General features: G+C 42.7%; 1 protein-coding gene across 8 annotated transcripts in view; it reads left to right on the top strand.

Annotated features, from left to right (window-relative positions):
• LOC149870974 (bifunctional methylenetetrahydrofolate dehydrogenase/cyclohydrolase 2, mitochondrial-like) overlaps positions 1 to 22,710 on the top strand; it is an 83,060-nt gene that overhangs the window by 15,923 nt on the left and 44,427 nt on the right. For 7 of the 8 annotated variants that reach the window (XR_016440165.1, XM_090031938.1, XM_090031931.1 and 4 more), the window contains exons 3-5: positions 1,647 to 1,769; positions 14,303 to 14,455; positions 15,130 to 15,237. Coding sequence is in view for 7 of the 8 variants with exons in the window: in XM_090031938.1 (XP_089888064.1) it covers positions 1,647 to 1,769; positions 14,303 to 14,455; positions 15,130 to 15,237 (384 nt within the window). In the remaining variant the exon portion in view is untranslated. The remainder of the gene's footprint in view (positions 1 to 1,646; positions 1,770 to 14,302; positions 14,456 to 15,129; positions 15,238 to 22,710) is intronic. The other variant, XM_090031937.1, reaches the window with a different exon arrangement.

The following is a 22,710-nucleotide window of genomic DNA, read 5'->3' as shown; positions in this document are numbered from 1 at the left end:
TATATAGTACAACATCTTAGCTTCATATTGCATAATTTGCTCCTTCAACATGTATGACTTCTGTAAAATGTAGAAGTATATCATGCTGCAAAAAATCAGTCAAAATGCAAACAAAGTAAATTTTTCATATTATATGACTATTAGGAACAAGTGTAGCTTTGGCATTCAAAGAATAAATCTTTGTTATGTAAAAAAAATATTAGAAAAAAATACTTTCTGTTTCCTCAGAGATTAGCACATAAGGGGCCAACACAAATTGAAATGTATAAGGGACCAACACAAACTGAAATGATTATGGCTTCTCAACTTCATATAGGAAGATTTCTGGCAGTCCAATATTTGCATGCCTTGAAAAGGTCAGATGAATACAGGCAGACAAATGGAAGTAATTTCACTTTTCAGTTACTATTAATCCTTGCAAGCCATTCTAGGATTTATTTATTTTCACATTTAAAACAAATGTAAGAGTTTACTTTTCAGGTCCTAGAATTTGAAGGGAGGGGAGTTCATGAATCAGTAAGCACATCTACATGTGCATTAATGTGCCATAATTATTGGGCATTAAGTTTAGTAACTTAATGCGCAGTAATTGGTGCTACTGCACAGTAGCATCAGTGCATGTCTTTTAAGTGATACTAATGTGTAGTAGACTAATTATACTGTGCATTAGCATGTTAGCATGGCTTTTGCCACAATGCACTAATGCAGTGTTTCCCAAGCTTTTTTGCCCCACAGCACATTTACCTAAATAAAAAAGTACCATAGCACACCAGATGTGGAGCGGGGGTGGGGGGCACATGGCCAGCTGAACGCCAAGTGGGGGAGGCCGGGGGGGAGGCACAGCCGGGCAAGGAAGGGGTTATTGCTCCTCCCTCCGGTGGAGGGGACAGCTGGGGGCCTATTTTGGGCAGGGAGAAAGCGGGGAGTACCAGGCAGACCAAGCTCCGGTCCCTGTTGGTGGCACAGGGAGGGAGGAATTAAACCCCTCTCTGGCCAGACCTCTGCCCCTTCCTGCTCTTGCTTGGGCTGGGGAGCTAAGGGGCAGGGCCAGCTTGGCTCGGCTGGAGCAAAGAGCCCCACCAGCCCAGAGAGCATGCAGGGATGCTGGGGGTCTCTGATTTAACTGAAACCAGGAAAAGGTCTGGGACAGACAACACATAAATTGGTTTAAACCAAATCAGTTAAGCCTGATACTACATTGAACCAGGTTTATCTCAAACTGGTTTCATCCATTTTTAAACTGGTTTATATGCAATGAACATTTATTCTGTTACAGGTTTAAACGAGTTTCTGATCACTTAAACAAGTTTATGTGCAATGTCTGTCCCTGGTCTAGAGGTTTACTTAGAATCTTCAGGCGTATATTCCTATGAAAACTAGTGCATATCTTGTTTTTGTAAACATTTGTTTTCGTTAATTTTTAAGATGTGTTGAAGTGAGATATTTAACTTCCTCTGAATTCATTTGTAAGATTACAAATTATTTGTATGTGCAAACTGTTGAAAAAGGTGGACTTTTAAAAAGCATTTACGCCCATTGAAGACAATTTTTTATCACTTTTGAGAATTTCACCTCAAATAGTTTAGCTCACCTTAGGAAAAGCAGGAAAACACAAAGTGGCTTTTGTTTGACTTTCTTTCTATCAGGTATTCATAGTGAGATAATTCTGAAGCCTAAAGACATTTCTCAGGAAGAACTTTTAGATCTGACTGTCCAGTTAAACAAGGATTCAAAAGTTAGTGGTATATTAGTCCAACTACCTCTGCCAGGTAAGCAATTAAATTTTATATGCAAATTTTAACACTATTAAGGGAGAAAAACTGTAAACACATTTTATGTACAAGCTCATAGCATGACAGGCTTTTGGGAGATGACTCATTTGAGGAAAGTGAGGTTTGTAATAGGATGGCTGACATGATGCTTACACCTATCATGTAATCTGGATGGCTTTGTTTCACAGCTCACAAATTAAATAATAGTAATTTTTTTTGTATTGAAGCTTAAGTTGTTCATCCAAACCATAGATGACAGCAAACTTTGAGATTCCATCTAGTTTTTCTTCATGTTGTTTACAGTATCTTCTATACTACAAAATAGTACTGTCAATATATTGTGTTCTCAACCATGGCACTCTGGTGGAGAATCACTGGGTTAAATTGAGGCTTTTAATCTTTTTTCCTCAAATACCTCTTTACAAACCAGCTTTTTTATTATCATGGAGAAATAATCATACCTGTCACCCAGGTACATTATTTTCGAATCATCTTGAATTCTGCCCTTTTGTCAGGCCCCCCTATCAAAGCCAGATGTAAACTTTTTTTGTTTCTGAACAGCTCTAACTTTCAGCCTTTCCTCTGTCTAGACCATTAACATTCTTATCCAAACATCTCACATCTTGACTCTTACAACATATTTTTTCCAGCCTTGATAAATGTCATCCTCCTCTAAATATGTTTAATGTATTCAAAACACTGCCACAAAGGAAAAATTCTTGGCTTATTGCTGTGCCACTGCCTACTGCTTTCCTTCTGAATTCCTTGTTCTTCACCTCATCAAACTGTTTGTCTTCACTTTATGAAATAGCTCCATCCTGTTTATCATGTCTTATAAGCTATCCAATAGCTGACCCTAGAACTTGCATTGTATCAGTCAGGCCAGAATGTTTCTCTCATTACTTTGATTTTCCTTCAGATGCCTTCATGCTTTTTCCCCTGCCATTCCTTTGCATGATATGAGATGTGTGCAAAAATCCCTAGAGCCTCTCCTGTATTCTCATTAAATCTTTCCTAAAAAATTTGCCTGGTTAAGTATGAAAGTGCAATCCTTTTCCAACCTGCCCAAGTCCCTGAAAAATTTAATAGAAGAGGTGGGTGTGGAATCTTCCTCCTCACTGCTTTTTTGTTACTCAGACATAAGGGTAAGATGACAATGTGTTAAGTAGATGCATTAATTGATTTTCAAGGACTTGAACAAGGTGGAATAGAGTCAAACTTAGGCATCTAAGTCCTTGTAAAGACCTAATGGGTTTAGTCCCCACAGTTTTTCCCCAGCTTTTGGTTGTATTGACCTATTGTTTCTTCATATTCCTGGATGGTAAGCTCTTAAGGGCAAACGCTGTATTTTTGGTTTATGTGCAGAGAGTACGTAGCACAATAGGGCTCTGATTTGTGACTGGATCTTCTAGGGGTTACTGTAATACAAATTATAATTAAAAAATGACTGTGCTAGATCAAGTTTTCTCATTTCATTTTCCCTTTGAGTCTTGCTCTCTGCCATCCTTTCCCCATCTGTAAAAGGGAGATAAATCATATCTCGTATACAGAGTAGGGTGTTTAGAGGCTTAGTGTTTGTAGAATTCTTTGTTCTGTGATTGGAAAGTAATAACACTACAAAATATTAGTATTAGTCCATAACAGTCATGATAGTGTTGGAGTGATATTGTAACAATACACGTCATAACAGACCATCATTTCTGCAGCCTTCAGTGAATAAAGTAAAATGGCCACATGATGGCAGTGTAAGTAAGGAGGAAAAATCTGATAAACTGAATGATGATTTACTTTTAGGATCGTTTGGTATGTGCTCACCTGTAATTCAAGAGATGTTGCTTTGTTTGTACACTAGAAGCCAAAATATTTACAGATTCAAGGTGTTGAGGGACTGTTAAAAATGTCCTGTGAGTTTACTGCTGGTGAGAGAGTGCCATACTGACAGATTCTGTTCCGATGTCCTCCGTGTAGACTCAGAACAGGAATAGCATAGGTAATAGCCTGCACAGTTTCCCACCCCACTCCATAGCTTGACCAGTTTGTCTCTGCACTGATTTGGAGAGACCACCTCCAGGAGTTAACTCTCCTTTCCTGTTTGTCCTTGGCTATTCTTCTAAGATTGTCAACCAGTATGTTATTGGTTGTTACTTGTGGTAGTCTTTTTTTTCAGTGTAGATATCAGGCTGCTAGTCTTAGGCCACTGCACTAATTTTGCAGACCAGTCATGTTTTATGTTATAACTACAGTAACTGTATTTTGGGGTTGTATCTTCTGGCATTCCCAAACTAATGAAAGTTGATGCCATGGAGGGTATGACAGGAAATGGAACACTTTAGATATGCTCTGTTCATATACTGTCCCTAAGGCATCTAGTGCTTGTCGTTACTGCAGACAGGATACTTGGCTAGCTGGATCATTTGTTTGATCCAGTATGGCACTTGTTATATTCTTATGCTACTCTATATTAGGAGAGTTGCAATGGTTCATCTAATTTTATTTTAGACAATCTAGTTAAATCAGTGATGGTGATGCACTTAGACCAGTTTAACCCCAGTTTAAACTGGGTTAGCTTCCAACAGCAATTTAATACATGAATACCTTCTTTCTAAAATTAATCGTCCTCTGACTCTCTCTAACTTTTCAGTGTGGGGTCTGGCTACAGGGTTTCTTCTGCTATTTATTTTATTTGGTTGCCTAAAGAGTGTGTAAATAAGGAAACATTAAAAGCTATATATCAGAGTTATATGTGCAAGCCATTTAAACGTATGGTGTTTCTCTAAGAGGTTTCAAATATAACTTGTTGAATACTGTGCAGTTTTGTCATTTTAAAATTACTTTCTATGTTTGCTTATGCCAATGTTCCACAATACGTGTGCTTTGAAGAAAGAGAGGTGGAAGTTTCTTAATTCACAAAATTTGCTTAAATTATCTTTTAAGGGCAAGAGAAGAACCTGGAAGGTGAAAATAGAGAAACATGATGGGTAATTGTTGTTTATATCAGATACTTTTCATCATATTCTTTTAGGCAGCCACCTAATTGGCTTTAGTACAGCATTTGGATAATATACAAGACGATGGCTTCAAGATGACCTTTCTGGAGGGGAATATGATACTTTAAACAGTGGATCTCAACCTTTTTATATTCAAGACACCCCTGGATAGACTTGTGGCACCCTTCAAAAATACTAGCTCTTAGTGGGCACATCTAGACACTATGCCACTAGACTAGACGCTGTGCCACTACAGTGACAAACTACAGCGATGTAGCATCAGCAGTATCTCGTTGCTGCTGTTCAGTAGGGTCAAAAACGACCCATGTGCCACCAGGACTGCTCAGTAGGAGTGGGTATTTCACAGTTACTTTGTATTTACTAAAGCAAATACTAAATGACTACACAATACCCACTGCACAGTGGGGTGCAGCAGAGCCGACCCGAGCAGGGTGTGGGGCCCAGGGCAAATCAGCCAGTGTGGGACCCCACCCCGATCCCATGTGCCCTGCACCTGAAGAAGCTGCTGCCACCATCAGCAGTGGTGCATCGGCAGTAGAGGGATGGAGGGGAAGTGAGTGGTTGCAGGGGAAGCCAGTGGCGGTGGCATAGAGTTGCCGTGGCCGCTTTCCCCAGCTCCACAGGTCCCCCTAAAGCACAGGGCCCAGGGCGGTCACCCCAATTCACCCCCCTCCACCCCAGGATGGCCTTGAGTGCACGTAGATGCACCCAGTTTTTACAACTTTGTTTACTTCAGAAAAATAATAGAGCAATGTTTCTGCTGCAAAGAACTCGGAAAGACCGAAACTATGGATTTCTATCTGAAATTTCTGGGTTTATTTTATGAATCATGTTTGCTAACCTAACAGTGCTAACATTATGTGGCATCCCATGGCATTCTTGAAAGGATCTCAAGGCACCCCAGAATGCCTTGGCACCCTGGGTGAAAACCACTGCTCTAAAGTAATCATTTTTGTGAATCAGGGCTATTTAACTTTCAGAGGGTGCTGAGGGAGTTAGAAAACTGCCTGGAGCATTGGGCTTAGAGGGTAGTAGTCAATGACTCGATATCTAGTTGGCAGCCAGTATCATGTGGAGTGCCCCAGGGATTGTTGCTGGGGCCAGTTTTGTTCAGTATCTTCATCAGTGACCTGGAAGATGTCATAGAGTACACTCTCAGCAAGTTTACAGATGACACCAGACTGAGTGGAGTAGTAGATATGCTGGAGGGTAGGGTTAGGATTCAGAGTGACCTAAACAAATTGGAGGACTGGGCCAAAAGAAATCTTATGAGATCCAATAAGGACAAATGCAAAGTCCTGCACTTAGGATAGAAGAGTCCCATGCAGTCTGGGGGTTGATTGGCTGGGCAGCAGCTCTGCAAAAAAGCACCTAGGGGTTACAGTGGATAATAAGCTGAATATAAGCCAACAGTGTGCTCTTGTTTCCAGGAAGGCTAATGGCATGCTGGGCTGTATTGGTAGGAGTGTTGCCAACAGATCAAGGAAACTGACTATTTCCCTCTAATCAGCACTGGTGAGACCACATCTGGGGTACTGTGTCCAGTTTTTGGCCCTTCACTACAAAACGGCTATGGACAAGTTGGAGAGGGTCCAGAGGAGGGCAACAAAAAATGGTTAGGGGGCTGGAGCACATGACTTGAGAGGAAAGGCTGAGGGAACTGTGCTTACTTAGCCTACAAAAGAAAAGACTGAGAGGGGATTGAATAGTAGTCTTCAAGAACCTGAAAGATGGTTTGAAAGAGGATGGAGCTAGACTGTTCTCAGTGGTGACAGATGACAGAACAAGAAGCAGTGGTCTCAAGTTGCAGCAAGAGAAGTTTAGGTTAAATGTTAGCAAGAACGTTCTCACTAGGAGGGTAGTAAAACACTGGACCAGGTTACCCAGAGAGGTTATGGAATCTCTATCCTTGGAGGTTTTTAAGACCCAGCTAGACAAAGCCTTGGCTGGGATGTTCTGGTTAGGGATAGTCCTGCTTTGAGCAGGGAGTTGGACTAGATAACCCCCTGAGGTCCCTTCCAACCCTAATTTTCTATGATTCTATGAATTGCCCTCTTTGCTTTTGGATAATTTTGTTTCCTTCTGTGCATCGTTTGAGGTCATTACTTTTGACATGGTGATATAGTCTTGTTCCGTGATAGTTTGCCTCTTTCCCATTCCAGGATCATTCCTTTCTTCCCCTACCCTGGGATTCTGTAAGACATATTTTAGTGAAGAAATCTTGGTAGAGCAAGAGCTCCTTCATCTATAAATGAAAGAGAGAGTATCTGTCTCTGCAAAGTAGAAGCAGGAAAGTAGGAACTTGGTGGTGAATAATTATTTTGTACAAGAAATTGCCTTGTTCCAGGATTGAAAGAAAGCAGAACCACCAAACCATCAGCCAGTTTATCTTTGACTACCTTTGGGTACAAACAGACATTTGGGGTGATTAGGGGGAAGTTAGATTGTGTTAAAAATAGCCACCTGATCTAACTTAGTTTATCCATGTGTGGACCTTACACTTAGATTCCTTGTTAAGTTGATGTAAGTGCAAACTGGACAGAAGTTCGAGGAAAGTTAGATTGGTCAAAAAATGGCCAACCCAATCTAATTTAACTGTACGTTGGAGGTGTGCTAAGTTAGAATGGGTATGAGTAGACCAATTTAACCAAATTTCTGTACACATTCCCGGTGCAGCCTTAGGCTGGGAAGGCCTAACCACTAGCCCCAGCTCTGAGCTGCGCTTTTCCTGCCCCCGATCTGGCACCAGGCTATTTTTAGCCCTCTGGCTCCTCCCTCCACCCCCAAACAGACAAGTGCTCCACCCCACCAAGGAGTATCCAGCTTGCCCCACCCCCCACCTTGATCTCGCAAAACCCTCCCCAATACTGCAAGTTGTTCCCAGGGCTGGTTTTATTGGCATTTGCCCCCCAGTGGTTGGGGGGAGGGGGAGGGGGAATCAAGGGGATTCATTCAGCAGGGAGGTTGTTCATCTTGGGGTGGGAGACAGTCATGGAGATAAAAATAGCTCCTGGTCCAAGTGGGGAGAGAGCCCCCCCAATCTCCACAAACCCCCTCTGCAGAGCCACCAGCTCCCCTGATTCTGCCAAGCCCACCACCAAGCTGCCAGCCCCTCCACCCCAGCTTACTCCAGTCAAGGTCCTGGGACTAATACATGCCATTAAAACTGACCCCAGGAACAGTTTGCAGGATTGGAGGTGATTCAGCAGTATCACAAAAAGGCTGGGTGAGTCCAGGGGAGTTTAGCAGGATTGGAGAGCTTCTTTGATCCTGCCAACCATCCCCCTCCTCCCTGTAAACTCCCAAGCCCACCTGCTAGCCCCCCATCCTGCCTGCCCCTCCTTGTACGTCAACTTATATCAGGGCCCATTTTTAACCCCATCTAACCCTCCCCAAACTATTATCTATAAAATCTGTATGAAGCCTAACTTAGGGAAAATAAGCAATTTTTTTTAAAGACTGTTTTAACAGATCCCTCCAAATTTCATATTTTTTAAAGTCAAGTCTTATCAAAGTTGTCTTAGATCTGAATTATACTTGCTTTTTAAAAGAATAAGCTCTTTTCAAAAATACTTGTGGCAGGGCACTTGATGTACTTGCCAGTTTCAGAGGTCAGACAGCCCGTTGAGCCAGGGATTGGTGAGGGTTAGAGCTAACTGGGGAGTCAGCTGACCCTTGGGCTGGTAGGTGAGGCTAGGCCTGATCAAAGGAGTCATCTGATTGCAAGGGAGTATCCTGATTGGATGAGGGCTGTGTGTAAACAGGGTATAAGGCCAGACCCTGAGAGCAGGGATGGTGGTAACATCTTGGAGACTAGTGGAGGAATATCACCCAGCAGCAAGGCTGCAGCTCCCAAGTGCCAGCAAGGACATAGACATCTGGAGGTTTGGGTAGGAACTTGGAGGATGGAGGAGGTTCCTGGGGTGCAGAGCCCTGAGAAGGGGCTGAGTGCCTGGGACCAGTTTAGAGGCCAGACGAGCCTGGAGAGATAGGTGGCCGAGTGCACAGGGGCCTAATGAAAGATCAGGTGAGTTCTGGGAGAGGTGCTGAGTATTGATGGGTCTATTGAGGGGCCAGGTTAGCCCTGAGAGAAGGGCTGAGTGTCTGAAAGACTTGATGGAGGGTCTGGGTGTACCCCTTTAGTGGAGCAGAGTACAGGGGACTATTGAGGGTCCAGCTGTGCCCAGGGAAGAAGGGTGCTATGTAGCAAGACCTAGGGAGGGGTCTGGGTCTGCGGGGAGAGGGAGAGTGACTCATGGAGGGGCCTGAGAAGGTGGACCCACAGAGATGAGGGGGGTGACAGTCAGAGGATTGACTCTGAGAACCGTAACTGGCCTAAGCTGGGTCCAGGACCCAGGAGGGGCCAAAGGGTGAAAGAACCCATTGCGAGAGAGAGCCAGAGCTGGGACATCCTGGAGTCTTGACTGGCTTGGAGGTGGGACCAGGGTCTAGGAAAGGCACAGAGGTCCATGGTGAAGGCCACAGCTGAGAGACAGTAAGGGATCAGCTCTGGAATGACATTGGCTGGTGGGTCTAAGAGTAAGTTGTGGCCAGAGATGAAGGACTTGGAAAGTAGGAGATGGAGCTAGGGTCAAAGAGCCCTGTGGTTAGCAGCCCAGGAGTGGAACTGGATATCTAGAGAGAGCTCAGAGAAGGTTGAGCAAGAGCAGGTAGGCTGGAAGACCAGTTCTGGGTAAAACCTAAAACTGCACCCTACTAGAGTTGGTCAGTGTGGTGGGGCTACCTGTGGTGGGGCAGCCTCAATAAAATGCCACACATGGGTCACTCCAGGGGCAGATGAGGGTGCCAGAAAGTGTCAGCTCCCACTGCTTTGTGGGTGACCTTGCAGAGGGGAAAGGCTAGGGGAGCACCCCCTGACAGAAAAGCACTTGATATGGGTCCAGAGGCCCAGTGAAGGGTCAGGGAAGAACGGGACCATGTGGGTCCAGGGGATCATGTGGGTCCAGAGGTCCAGAGAGGAGCCAAGAAAAGCAGGGACTTGGTGGGTCCAGAGGTCCAGAGAGGGGCCAGGAATAGAGCACAGGACTGGATGGGGCCAAAGGCATGGAGAGTGCTCTTGGCCCCATCCAGGAGAATACAGAGGACCTGACATCTTGGAGTGGGCCTGGAGGAGAGACAGAGGGGTCCAGAACTAGACATAGACATAGAGGGCTATAAGCTGTTTAGAAGAGATAGGAAGGGGAAAAAAGGTGGGAGGGTTGCACTCTGTGTTAGGGAACAGTATACCAGTTCTACCTTCCAAATGGGACCAGAGGAAGGCTTAACTGAGACCCTGTGGGTCAAACTTCAAGGAGAGCAGGGGGAGAAGGATCTGGTGGTAGGGGTTTACTACAGGCCACTACATCAGGAGGAAGAGCTGGATCTGGAATTCTCCAGGCAGGTTGGGGAGGCCATGTGTGCAAAGGATGTTGTGGTCATGGGTGATATGAATTACCCTGACATCAACTGGGAGGAGCAGTCGGCCAGGTTTAGCCACTCATGAAGGTTCCTGACGTGCATACAGGACCTACACCTTGTGCAGGAGGTACTTGTCCCCACTAGGGAAGATGCCATACTGGATCTGGTGTTAGCCTCTGGGGATGACCTGGTGGGGGAGGTGCTAGTACAAGGGAGGCTAGGGGACAGTGATCATGAAATGATCCAGTTTGCTATTCAGAGAAAAGTGGGGAGGGTAATTAGCACAGCGCAAATGCTTGACTTTAGGAAAGCCAACTTCAATGGGCTCAGGGTAGTAGTCAGGGAGGCACTTGGAGCCCAGGGTGTAGCTAGTATGGGGGTCCAGGAAAGGTGGTCCTTCCTTAAGGAGGCTATCCTTGGGGCGCAGCAGGACACAATTCCACTGCGCAGGAAGGTGGGAAAAGGGTCCAAGAAAACTTCATGGCTGAGCATGGCTATCCAGGCTGGCCTGAGGGCAAAGAAAAAAGCGTACTGGCGGTAGAAGCAGGGGGCAGGGACAAAGGAGAAGTACACCTCCCTGACCCAAGCTTGTAGGGATTTGGTAAGAGAAGCTAAAGCAGCACTGGAGCTTAGATTAGCTTCTGGGATTAAGGATAACAAAAAGTCCTTCTTCAAGTATATAGGTAGCAAGAAGAAGTCTCAGGGTAACATTGGACCCCTACGAGGCAGGGCAGGGCAGTTGGTGACGGACATGCAAGAGAAGGCAGAACTCTTCAACAAGTTCTTTGCCTCCGTGTTCCTGTCCACTGACAATGGGGTGCTCTCGGGTGACAGCGTAGAGAGGCCCAGGATGGATGCAAGTCCCCTGATTGTTAGTTCAGACCCAGTTAAGGACTACCTGGAGGGTTTAGATGTATCCAAGTCAGCAGGCCCAGATGACCTTCATCCACAGGTGCTGAGAGAATTGGCAGGTGTCATTGCGGGGCCTTTGGCACGGCTGTTTGAGGACTCCTGGTGCTCGGGCCAAGTCCCTGAGGACTGGAAAAAGACCAATGTGGTCCCTATTTTCAAGAAGGGGAGGTAGGAAGATCCTGGCAACTACAGGCCAGTCAGCCTCACTTCTATCCTGGGGAAGGTCTTTGAAAAAATTATCAAGGGCCACATTTGTGAGAGCCCTGCAGGGGAAGTGATGTTGAGGGGTAACCAACACAGGTTTGTGCCAGGCTGATCCTGCCTGACCAACCTAGTCTCTTTCTATAACCAGGTAACAAAAAGCTTAGATGTGAAGGAGGAAGTCGTTGTCATCTTCTTGGACTTCCAGAAGGCCTTCAACACAGTGTCCCACCCAATTCTGGTGGGCAAGCTGAGGGACTGCGGCATTGACAAATGCACGGTCACTTGGGTGGCAAACTGGCTCCAGGGATGCACCCAGAGGGTGGTGGTGGACGGGTCGATGTCGACCTGGGAGGGTGTGGGCAGCGGAGTCCCCCAGGGCTCGTTCCTTGGGCTAGTGCTGTTCAACATCTTCATTAGTGACCTGGACGAGGGTGTGGAGAGCACCCTGTTCAAGTTCACTGATGACACCAAGCTGTGGGGTAAAGTGAATACAGCGGCAGGCAAGGACCACATCCAGGCAGACCTGGATAGGTTAGAGAAGTGGGTGGATCTGGACAGGATGCGGTTCAACAAGGACAAGTGCAGGGTGCGGCACCTGGGGAGAGGGAACATTATGGTTATAGGTTAGGGGCTGACCCTCTCAGCAGCACAGGGGCAGAGAGAGATCTTGGAGTCATGATTGACTCCAGGATGAATATGAGTCACCAATGTGACGAAGCAATAGGCAGAGCCTACTGCACCCCGTCATGCATCAACAGGGGCATCACTAACAGGTCCAGAGAAGTCTTGCTCCCCCTCTATGCAGCCCTGGTCAGGCCACAGCTGGAGTACTGTGTCCAGTTCTGGGCGCCGCACTTCAAGAAGGATGTGGAGAACCTAGAGAGGGTCCAGAGGAGGCCACTCGTATGGTTGAGGGCCTCCATGGTCAGCCCTATGAGGAGAGGCTGAGGGACCTGAATCTCTTCAGTCTCCGCAAGAGAAGACTGAGGGAGGATCTTGTGGCTGCCTACAACCTTATCAGGGGCCAGCAGCAGGGACTTGGGGAAAGTGTTCACCAAGGCTCCCCTCGGAGTCACCAGGAACAATGGCCACAAGCTGAGGGAGGATAGGTTTAGGTTAGATATTAGGAGGAACTACTTCACTGTAAGGGTGGCCAGAGCCTAGAATAGGCTTCCCAGTGAGGTAGTGCTCTCACCTTCCCTGGAAATCTTCAAAAGGAGACTGGATAGGCCCCTGGCTGGGGTCTTATGACACCTGCCACCCCCCCAGTGCTCCTTCCTGCCCATGGCAGGGGATCGGACTCGATGATCTGTGTGTGCTGCCATCAGTCTTTCATTTTAGGAATCAAAGAGGGATTTTCCTTTCTGGATAAGTTAAACATAAAAGTGCCTCTTTTATCTCCATATTCATATACACTTTAATGTGTATATTGTATAAGTTTCTGTTAAAACATATAATGTCTAATATGATTCTCACTATTTTAAAACACCTTAATTATATGTTCCTAATTGCCTGTTAAGTTCCAACAGTTCTGATGTCTCCTTATTTCTGTTATTTTTTGTTTCCAATATGGAAAACAAATCCACATTATTTTTCCACAGAAAAAGCAAAATAAATTTTGCACCAAAAGTCAGGATTGAAGGCTGTTGTAGACAAGTTTTCTCTTCCTTTATTTGTTCTTTGTTTTTTTTCCCACTTTCCTGTAGATTGGGTATTAGATTGGACATGTGGAAGCACTGCTTCCTTTCCATTATATGTATCCTACAGTGATACTTGTTATGCCTGAAACTGGGCTTTGGTAAGCACTGTATCTTTAAAGAGGGGGCAAGAAAAAGTTCTGGGGCCAAAGTAAAACTTGAGGTACATTTGAAGAGTTTTTAATGTAATTGCAGTTAGGTGTCCAAGTTCTTTTCAAATATATCTGGCCCTAAATCCTTTGTTTCTTGGATGAACACATTTTTTTTTCTATGAAGTCTTTGTTCCATATGGTAACTTAAATTTGTGAAGAACTTCAGGGAAAAAAACTGTCCTATTTGCTTGTCTTATATATTAGTGTTTGATAGTGGTAATTATTCTCAGTTTGGTATATGTTTTTAGTATCTTCCATAAGGCCCCAATGCTGTGAGCATCAAAAATGGTATCACTTAGCTTTCAGCATTTGGCTTAGAAAAGTCGATTTTAATTAGAATTTAAAAATGCAGTTTAGTTTTAACGCATACAAGTTTGTGACCCTACAAATTACTCAGCTGCATAAAATTTGTGAAATTTACCTGGAAAATAAGGGATGTATTTGGTAGCTGTGTTGGTCTGAGACAAAAAGAAATGCAAATATCTAGAACTCTTGGTTCAGGAATTATACCTTTTATTAGACCAACTTGGAAATTGCACAAAAAATCTTTCTAATTTATTTTTTTTGTAATTTCCTAGTTGATCTAACAAAAGGGATCATTTCTGAACCAAGAGTTCTAGATTTTGCATTACTGTTTGCATTAGATCAACATGGCTAGCAAATACGTCCCTGAAACCTGGAAGATGCTGAATTTTAGCCAATTTTGGATTTTAAACTTCATTGCAGAACAACAAGAAAGATTATTAAACCTCCCTGTTTGCCATCTGACACTCCAGGGAAGGAATGATACCTGATCTACACAACAAAGAGCAATTCAACAAGTCACAGAGACACTCTTATGGACCGAGGGAGACAGATTTTCCATCTCCAACTCCCTCTGTGCAAAAATGAAGTTTATTTTCTACCAGTGGGGACTTTTTACTATCTTTAATTTTATCAGAGCCTGATGAAGGATGTTTGACTCCAAAAGCTTGCAGAAAAAAATATTTTTTTTGCAATTTTCTAGTTGGTCTAATAAAAGGTATAATTTCTGAACCAAGTGTTCTTGATTTTTGCATTCCTTGAAATTAAAGCATTGGGATAGCCCACTTTGGTTGACAACTGAGAAGAATCATAATTTTGAAATGACAATCTTCCAGATCACATAGATGAGAGAACAGTCTGCAATGCTGTTGCTCCTGAAAAAGATGTTGATGGATTTCATGTTATCAACATTGGACGACTTTGTTTAGATCAGCCTTCTGTGATACCTGCCACAGCTGCTGCTGTTTGGGAAATTATCAAACGAACAGGTAGGAAACTAATCTTTATTGAAATGTTTGTCGGGGATAAAGGTTAATGATGCTGAGAAAGCATATATAAATGTCAAGGAAATTATATGGTAAAATACAGGCTAGGTTCTATATCTGATTGATTGCAGAAGAAATGGTTAAAAGAATATTTAGAGAACAGTGAGAAGGAAGAAGCAACATTCTACTTGTAGAATAAGAAACGTGAGGCTAGGAAACATGCAAAAAATTGCGCACAGAGAATAGTTATTATATAGAGTACATACCCTCTGTTGTAGTTTATAATGCATTTTTATGGTGATTTGATATAATATGTACCTTTTTTATAATACTGAAACCAAATACCTATACTACAATTTCACTGAGGCTTAAATATGCTTAATTATTTGTAAAGATTAATAATATTAGTGATAAGCTGTAAAAAGATAAATTTATGGACAAAAATCTTTCTTGAATCAACTTATTTTAATTATACAATAGGAAAAAATAAAGAGTAGTTTCAAAAGTATGGTGATTTCATAGTTCTGTTAATTAATTCACCAATTTAATGTTTGAGAGAAACTTTCCTTAAGTAAAAACTTGCTGTTTGAAACTGATGACAGATCTAATTAAAATGTACAGATTTTTTTAGGTTTCTCAAACAAGTTTAATATGTTTTTTATTTTTTTTCTTGTAAGGAATACAGACATTTGGAAAAAATGTTCTTGTAGCTGGAAGATCTAAGCATGTAGGAATGCCTATTTCAATGCTTTTACATACTGATGGAGGGCACGAAAGGCCTGGAGGTATGTCCGAGACTGTTATTATTTGTTGTAATAACTTCATTAGTAAAGTGACCCAGAATAAAAGATGTACAAAAGATGAAGCTCATCCTTAACATCATCATACCAATACTTAAACAACATTTTCATAACTCCTAAAATATTTGGGTAAGAATTATTTGCCCATTTTTATTTAGGAGATACCATACCAGAGATCCTAAGAAAATATTTGCAAAATTTTCAGCCTTATTTTTCATATTTGAGAAGTTCAATACAGGCCTCTGTACCTGAAATGGTCTCTGCCACTGTTGGAGCCTCTATCCCTGGTGCCTTTAACTATACTGGCCCCTCCTGGGCTCAGGCCTCTATACCTTGACAAATGTTAACCCCTCTTGGGCCTAGGTCTGCATTCTCTGCCCATCTTGGACTCAGGCTCTCTGTCTTCCAACAGACTCCACTCCTCCTGGACTACGGGTCTTAGACCCTGCTTCTTGCTTACTCGAGCTATGGATCCCTGACCCCGGTTCTTGCCCCTCATGAGCTACGGGTCTCTGACCCTCTGTGGCTGTGGCCCTGCCTCTCAGCTTTGGCTCCTATCCCTCAGGCCCTGGCCCTGCTCTCAGGCCAGTTGGTACCTCCACTGCCCATACAGTCTCAATCCCTAAACCATCAATTTTTGCCTACCCCAGCTCAGGTGTTAATCAGGAACCTTGCTCCAGTGCTTATGCTCAGGATCAACTCTCTCTATGGCTTCTAGGTCAGACTGCCTGCCAAGCTCAGGCCTTGGGCTTATGTCCTGCAAGCCCAGTCCCTTCCATGTGGCGCCCTTGATTGGCCATTGCTTCTCCTGCACCTGCCTTCCCTTAAAGTAGTAGGAGCACCAAGCTCCTTGCTACACAGTGCATTATAACTCTTTTAGTCTCTTGGGTCTACCCCTTATGTACATTTTTCACTATCTTCACTCTTCCCTTATTTAGACCTGTTTCTTCTAGTGTGTGATTATTAAAATTTGTAAAAGGAAAAACCAAATCCTCCTTATGACTGAAAACCAAAATAACTTTTCAGTTTCAAGGTTTATGTTAACTTGTAGTTTGAGGGAAATGTTTATGGTCCAATTGCACTCTTCATTAAAATAAGAGATTATAGTGGAAATACTGATGCTTCCTTAATCATAGCGGCATAGATATGCCGCTATAATTGTAATATAGAAAGAGTAACAAATGCCACTTACTCTTAAATAAGATATTATGATATTGCAACATCAGTTCAATGTTAGAAACTATAGAGGTATTGTTTATAAATGAGGCAAACATGGGTGGCGGTTAATTTCAGTCATATTTAATAGGAGCATAGTGAGACATATTATTAATGTAATTAAATGTTGAAAGCTTTGTACTAATCATATATTTAGTTTTTCTATTCAGCCTCTGTGGGAAGGTTGATATTTGAAACTTCTTTGCATGTTTATAATTATCATAATCAGGGAATAACTTCAGGCTCAACCTTGCTCCCATGAAAAGCAGTAAGATTTTTGCCATTCACTGCCCTGGAAGAAGAATTAGATCATTATACTATGTGCTATGAAATTTAATTAAATAGGGCAAACTTTCTAAGTTTCTATTTACAATGCTGATTTAACTGGAGTAGCAAAGTTTGATTTTCAGAACTCATATACAATACTTTACAACTAGCAGAAATTTCAGAAGAATTAGTGATCTGATGCTCTTTGGGTCATTATAAAATCAAAAATAATTGCTATGAAATTAGCTTGTCATGATTTGTAATACAGTTTTGGTATGTGGTACTGTGACAGCTGTAGGTGTTATAGGGCTTGCTGCCACTGCCCTGAGCTCATTTTCCTACAGGCGGTGATAGGGTGGACCTTGGCTTCAGATAACTTGATCTGCCAGGAAGTTGGTCTTATATTTCTCATCTGCCACGACTTTAATATTATATTGCTAGGAGGTAATGCCCAAGGTGATCCTACCTGGTCTCAATCCTTGTTTTCTTCTGTGGCGCTCCCCTTTACCCTACACTAGTCTCTCCAGGTGGCACTCATAGTTCTCTGTGGCCAGATTTTAATGCTGCTTGTTGGTTTATTATTCTGCCCTCGGCCACCAGGGTGACCGTCGGCTTTGGTTAGGTGCACACCCTTCCAGGACTGGCATTGGCCTGCCCTGAAATATCCCCCAAAAAAGACAAAACACACCCCGACTGCTCTCAGTCTCTTTGTCAGACTCAGTCCATGTCCTCTTCACCTGGGGTCAGACTCTCATGTCCCAATCACAACAAAAAAAATCAGTTAGTCCAGTCACTGCTTTGCATAGGGCTACCCCGTCTTACTCATGAGCATTCACAGTCCCAATGCGGCTTGCAGGGAATTGACCCCGCCCCCCCCCCCCCCCCCCGCTCCTCTCTGGGGCTGGAAATAACTCTGAGCAGCCTACCTCCTCCAGTCCGGAGTGAGATGCTGCTCTGGAAGTGTGGTGATTGCTTCTCTTCCCTTCTGGCCTCCAGCTGCAGCCCTGCCAGCCAGCCATGCTATACATGTTGCTTCCTTTCACTTTCCCTGTTTGTTGATGCCAGCTGCTTTTCTTCTCCTGACTTCTCCTGCCCACCATGTAAGGCACCTCAGGGCTTTTGTTTACTCACTGTCACTCATTCACAGGTACTTTATCTTTCAAGCCAGTTGAGTCTTATAACCTCCTTTCTTTTACTCGTAAATTGGATTAGTGCTTATTCTCCCCTGATATAAATTGATATTTAATTTAAACAGATGTAGCCATGTGAAGTTTGTAGAAACAGCCCCATGAGTTTATTTGTACCTTTCAGACTTGTTGTACTTCATTATAATCTTCCTCAGTTCTGTTGTGAACTTGGTAGGTGGGCACTATTTCCTGGACATTGTTATTCATCTACCAGCGTTGTCACTTTTGTCACAGATGCGGAATATTTGAAATCATACCAGAAAAAAGAAGTAGCATTTAGATAACTGCATAAACAACTGAATAGTTGTATACTGACCCTTTCATGGCACAAGAATTTCCAGTGAAAAAACAAAGGGCTGGTTTTACCTTTTTTCTGGTATTTACTCAGTTCTTTAAATTTCCTCATACAGACTCTACCTATTTCATTATTTCACTGCAAAGATATGCGTACATTGTAATAAAACTTCCCTTGTGCAACTTTCTTAAAACATAATATGTTAGATTAAAATTAAGCTGATAACATTTTTTTTATGACCAGTGAATGATTTTGCCATCTCCTGTTTTCTCTTCAAAATTTGAATATCTGTCACCTTAGTATTCAAGTAAAATGTGGTATTTAATGCTATACTGTATGCCTGTGTAAAGCAGCTAGTAGTCACTTTAGATTCAGCCGATTCGAGGGACAGTGACTCAATTCGGTGATTCGATCACTGTCCCGAATCAATTCAGCTGAATCACAGAGGCCCATCCCCCACCTGCTCTCCCAGCCCCGACTCACTGGGTGCTGTCAGGCAGGGGGCGATCCCCACTGCCCCATGCTGCGTGGGGGGGCTCTGGCACCCCCTGCTGCCCTAGGCCCCTCCCCATGGCTGTCCCGCCCACCTCAACTCTGGCCCTTTAAGGAAACCCCCTCTCCCCCAAACTCACCAGTTCCTGCCTGGCGGGGGTGATCCCTGCTGCCCCCCACTGCCCTGTGCCATGTGGGGGCCTCTGCACAAGCCCCCCAAAGCCACTGCAGGAGCTGGTGAGTACTGGGTTTTTATCAGGGTTTTTTTCCTTAAAGGGACAGACCTGGGGCAGGCAGGGCAGGGCAGCTGTTGGGGGTGGGGCTGAGGGAGCAGGCAGGGGATGGGGCCTGGCAGGGGTCTTCCCCATGGTCCCTTTCCAACTCCTCCAGCCCCCTCTCCCCTGCCCCCTACTTACCAGCTTCAAGATTGGCTCCAGGTCCCTGCTGCAGCAGTAGTGGGGACTGCCTAAATCATCAAAACTCTCTGAATCTTTTCCTAAGATCCAGAGAGCTTCAAATCGATTTGGACCTTTTTATTGGTCCCTTGATCCGATTCAGATTTGGAGATTCAGCCACTAAATTGGGCTGAATCTTCTTTGAATTGAATCACTGACTGAAGTTTCACACAGCCCTCCTGTACCCTACATAATATATTGTTATCCAGTTAAGCCTTGTAGAAGGGAAGCATTATTTTATTTGGTCTTTGAATGTTTACCCTGTATGGCCGCATCCACATAAGCATGGACATTTGGTTCCCCAGGGACAGTTAGCAGCATCATACCTTGTCCTACCACTAGTTGTCCCCAGGGAACACTTGTGTCATGCGCCCTCTGGTGCATGGCAAGTTACCTCAGGTGGGGCGGGAGAGGCTGGGGCCAGCACTGGGCTGGCTGGCTTCAGGAGCCTTGCCTAGGATCCTGGGGGCCTCCTAATGCTGCAGCAGCAATGATCCTGCTTCTTGGAGTCTGGCCTGCAGCCAGAGCATGGCTCCAGCTGGTCTGGCTCAAGTTTTGATTGGTGCATGCTGTCCCCTCTGCTTTTATTTTCCGTGGGTTTTTTTGATCCCTGGATATCCAGGGATCAATGCTTGCCTCCCCCCGGCCACTGGGTGCTGCTCCTTTGTATCTGAACATGCAGTACCTCATGGCCATGCTCATCTGGATGTGGCCTATGTGCTCCATACAACTTTTTTGCCTGTTTTGTTTCTCTCAAACAGTATCTATTTTCTGTTACTACTTTTCATTCTGACTACTTTTTACATTTCCTCCTGTATTTCTGTGCATTTCTTTGCTATTTCAGTGGCCCTCCTTTATGTTTTTTAACAAAAAGTAGTAAAACTAATTTGGTAATTAGGTGACTCATTACTTGGCTTATGTAGGAGCCTTGGAGAACACTGTACGTTTGCCTTTTGGACTCTAAGATATTACTGTAATTTATTTCTAATAGATCACATGGAATGATTTCCCTCCATACCTAATAACAGTTTTTTATTAGATTAAATTACAGGGACAGAAGACTGGATTCTGTCTTATGCTGTGGCCCCTTTACTCTGACCCCATAGGCAAAAGCAGGGATTTCCTTATGGCATGTAGGCAAGCAGAATAGTCTTGGATTGCTTCTGCACAGCTGGTGCTGTGCTAGGTGATTCTGGGGGGAAAATCATTGAGGCACAGCATATTATTTAGAGGAACTTTGATCTCTAGCTGCATCTGATGCACCCAGTGGCTGCTAGTGATGTTGGTTTCTATTGGCCTCCTTCAAGTTCACCCCAAGCATAGCGAAAAATTAGGTCCCTAGTGCGGGGGACTTGTAAAACAAGGGCAGTGTTGCTGCTTTATATATGTATTGAAATACATTAACTATAAATATTAGTGTGTATTAATTTTTAAATAAAAATACGGGCTAAAGTATAGACAGGAAATATGAAATTATGTGTTAAGACTTTAACCTATACAGAGACAATAAAACAGAAAGAAAAGGACAAATAATTTGTATACACACTGTGTAGACATAAAGGCTTAAGAGCTATTTGTAATCTGTAACAATATTTGCAGTCAAATGAAGTTTCCTTTATATATTATGTTTTTATTATTTGCTGAACAACATGCTTATTAATTAGAGCAAGGAGACAAAGTTTAAGCTGCTATGAGAAGCTTTTCTGAATTTTCTAATTATTATTAAATCCAGGTAATAATTATAACATGGCCATAACTTTTAATATTTTCCGTTTAAAAAAAATTGAAGGTCTAATTTTATGTGTGGTGTTTTTCCCTATTTTGACAATGGCCCTGCTACATTAAGGATTAAACTATTATTGCTGGTATGTTTTTCTTGAGAAATTCAGTGAAGGCACCATCTCAAGTCAAAGGTGAAATGCATAAGAATATCTGCTTTTCTCATGTTCTTGTGCAAACGAGCTATAAACAAAAACTGAGAAACCTCTGGTTAAAATATCAAAATGGAAAGTTAAAATGTTGTTAAAACCCTATGTCTTTAACTGGAAAATGAAGTCTTAGTGACTTAGGTAAGCCTTTAATTTTTTTTCTTGCAATAAAAATGGAACATATCCTATTTAGATAAAATGGAAATTAATAAATGATACTAGTTGTAAAACTTTGTTCCTATTAATAACAATTTTCAAAGAGCACAGTTTTCCTGATTATTTTAAATATTACAATTTGAATTAAACCATATTTGACTCTACCACCTATTACCCAAGTACCACCTACTACCTGACTTCCAAAGAGTAAGATGTAAATCAGAATTCTTTTATCTTTCTGACTTTCTACAGTAGCCGTTTCCTTCTTCCATTTCTTTACCTGTCCACACCAAGTCAACAAACCAACAATCATGTCCACAAGCCACTCTTACCAGTCCTTTCTAGATACATTGAGGTGTATTCTGGGTGTTATTAAAGAGGATTTATAGCCCAACCAGATACAGTTTTCATCAGGTTTCCTGGTGTTGATATGTGAGAAGGGGGCGGGAAACAGCTTGACTTGTTTGACTAGCTGAAAGGAGAGTGTGAAGGTGGAAAATATTATATTGTTTATGTATATGATATAGATTTATTTGTGAAATTTAAAAATATTGTTCTTCATTCACTTCAGAATGTAAACATAGAACCTCACAGGCTTTTGTTTACAATCACGTTCAGAGGAGAGCCATACTTTAAATATTTATGAACTCCTGATGTAACATTTCTTGTTCTTCATTACACCTAAATCACCATTTTATATCTCTTCAAAGCGGCTTTCTCTGAAGTGAGTACTCTTCCACCAAAAAAATCCAAGAAGTAAGCAACACACACGCTAAAGAAATATAGAAATGTTAAATGCAAATAATCAAAATGATGAAGATTTAAACTGGATGGCATCCATAGATTCTTTAAATTATTTTGTAAAAATAGAAGAAAAAGATGAGTGAAAAGTCCTAGGTACTCTGAGAGAATTTTCCTTCCTAGCTTTATCCAATTGTATGCTATCAAAAGCTGGAATCTCTTTGATGAGAATCTACTTCTTTTAACTATTTGGAAAATTGTACAAACTCTTTCTTAACAAATCTGAATTTTGGCATTGGATTCCTGAGTTTGATTCAGCTGTGATAATTTGTTTCTAGAAATCTTTTTTTTTCTCCTGTAGATGGCAACACCTCCTTGTCTGATCCATTTGATAGGACATTGATGGTTTCGTCACAGAGGAGATTATGTTCTCTAGATATCTAATAAATTTTCAAGCAAGTAGGATGATTCAGCAGGAGCACACAAAAATATTAGTAAGAGCTCTTTCTCCACGTTTATTCTTGAGTCAGAGGTAGTGATGTAGAGAGAAGCAGATGCTATTTTAACATAATCGCAGATAAAAAGAAATACTCCCTTATTTGAGGTTTGTACAAAGCCTATGACCACTGCACTGAATGCTGATTCCTATGGCCCACTCCTCTCTATTCACTCATCTTTTTCATAATTTCAAAGCACTATGTGGTTATATGCATGATTAAAAT

Source organism: Crocodylus siamensis, chromosome 2 (genome assembly GCF_052110815.1).
Source record: "Crocodylus siamensis isolate JL-2025a chromosome 2, ASM5211081v1, whole genome shotgun sequence".
Taxonomy (NCBI): Eukaryota; Metazoa; Chordata; order Crocodylia; family Crocodylidae; genus Crocodylus; species Crocodylus siamensis.
The sequence above is the reverse complement of the archived record's forward strand: the minus strand, read 5'-3'. Positions and strand labels throughout refer to the sequence as shown.